Source organism: Charadrius vociferus, unplaced genomic scaffold (genome assembly GCF_000708025.1).
Source record: "Charadrius vociferus isolate BGI_N301 unplaced genomic scaffold, ASM70802v2 scaffold423, whole genome shotgun sequence".
Lineage (NCBI taxonomy): Eukaryota > Metazoa > Chordata > Aves > Charadriiformes > Charadriidae > Charadrius > Charadrius vociferus.
The window spans coordinates 2029107-2030855 of record NW_009648149.1 but is presented as its reverse complement, the minus strand read 5'-3'; the positions used below and the strand labels follow the sequence as shown (position 1 = coordinate 2030855).

Genomic DNA, 1749 nt, shown 5'->3' with positions numbered 1-1749 from the left:
ACCAGGACGGGACGCAGCCGGGGCCGCTCCGGGTACGGCCCTCGGGGCCGACACAGTCCTCCGCCGTTCCAACGCCCGCGCCGCTTGTGCCGGTCTCCGCTGCCAAACCTCAGCGTGATTAGAAACCCATTGATTCCTCCCGATCAGGCGTAATTAGACGTATTCTTCACCGTGCGGTCAGTTATCTTCCCAGTAATTTGTAAAGGCAGCAATCTCCGTTGTGCAAATGAAGAGCATCGCCGTTACTCCACAGCAGACGCCCCGCACTCCTTCCCACGGGAAAAGAAATAGGTTGCTTCCCCCCCCCAAAAAAAACCCAACACCCCTTTCCCGGGTCACACTGAGCTTTTTCCTTTACTATCCAGCTTGAGGCCGGCTTCGGACTGCTTGCTCATTTGCTCCTCCGTGAAAGTGATGTAGGAATACACCAGGCTTCCAGCGATGCTGCAAAACAGGGGCGGGCAGGAGAATGAGACATCCCCGGCACAGGAGCCGCGGCGCGCTCCGGGCACACTCCGGCACATTCCGGCACGCTCACACTCCGGCACCGCGCAACGCAAACCCGCCGTGCTAAAATACCAGTGAAATAAACCCCCCAAAATTACTTCTTTTGCTGCCTTCGTTATATGATTGGGATACACAGCTCTGAGAACAACTGAGGTTTGCTGCTAAAACGCGCTTCTCCCGCCTTTAAAACCACCCCAGTCAGCCCAGGAGCTCCCCACAGCCTGAACTGGATGCAGGGAGCGAGTGGCTGCAGCATGAGGAGACATTCCCAAACCCACCTGGACCAATTCCATAGAGATCATAATTTTTTTTTTTTTTTTTGAAAGAAGCATTTAGCCAGTCAAACCGTCTCGGTTTCACGGCAAATTTTCACTCGCAAAGCGTTAACTAAGAGCTGCCGGCGCCCCCATGTTCTTACCTGATATTTAGACCGATGAAATTCGTCCATGTAAAAATATAGTCTCCTCCGAAAAACATCCCAATATAGGTTATTAAAATATTCTGCAAAGGGACAAGATTCGAGGAACAAGAGCGTAAGTGTCTATATAGCCCGAGACAACATCGCCGTATGCGTTAAAGACGGAAACCCGGGACGCAGAGAGCGTGTGGCAGTGCTGGACTGACGGTGGGGGGGTTCAGAGCTGCCGAAAAATGCTCCTGGATGGAGACTTTGGTTCCTGAGGCCGGGGGGGACAGTGCCGCCGGGGGCTGCGGTGCTCTCCCACACCTCAAGACCGGCACTAAACCCACAATAACGCCTGGGAGAGCCCGTCTGGGTTTTTTGCAACGGGATTGTTGGGCGGAGGTGACCCAGAGGATCGCGGCTGTTTCTGGGTGTTTTGCACATCATTGGCCCCGGGGATGCTAAAGGCACGGATGGCAGTCACTGCCACGCACGGCACACAGCGTACGAGGGACACGGAGCTGTTGGAGCGGGGCCAGAGGAGGCCCCGGAGATGCTGGGAGGGCTGGAGCCCCTCTGCTGGGAGGACAGGCTGGGAGAGTTGGGGGGGTTCAGCCTGGAGAAGAGAAGGCCAAAAAGGGGAGACCTTATTGTGGCCTTTCAGTCCCTAAATGGGGCTTATAAGGAAGACGGGGACAGGCTTTTTAGCAGAGCCTGATGTGATAGGATAAGGGGGAACAGTTTTAAACTGAAAGAGGGGAGGTTTAGACTAGATATTAGGAGGAAATTCTCTCCTGTGAGGGTGGTAAAACCCTGTCCCAGGTTGCCCAGAGAGGTGG

General features: G+C 54.8%; 1 protein-coding gene across 1 annotated transcript in view; it reads right to left on the bottom strand.

The window, feature by feature from the left end:
* Nucleotides 1-335: 335 nt before the first annotated feature.
* The window catches only part of SLC35D1 (solute carrier family 35 (UDP-GlcA/UDP-GalNAc transporter), member D1), a 21592-nt gene continuing 20178 nt past the window's right edge, over nt 336-1749 (bottom strand). The window contains exons 8-9 of the mRNA XM_009884000.1: nt 926-1008; nt 336-444 (exon numbers count right to left, since the gene is read on the bottom strand). Coding sequence (XP_009882302.1) covers nt 336-444; nt 926-1008 — 192 coding nt within the window. The remainder of the gene's footprint in view (nt 445-925; nt 1009-1749) is intronic.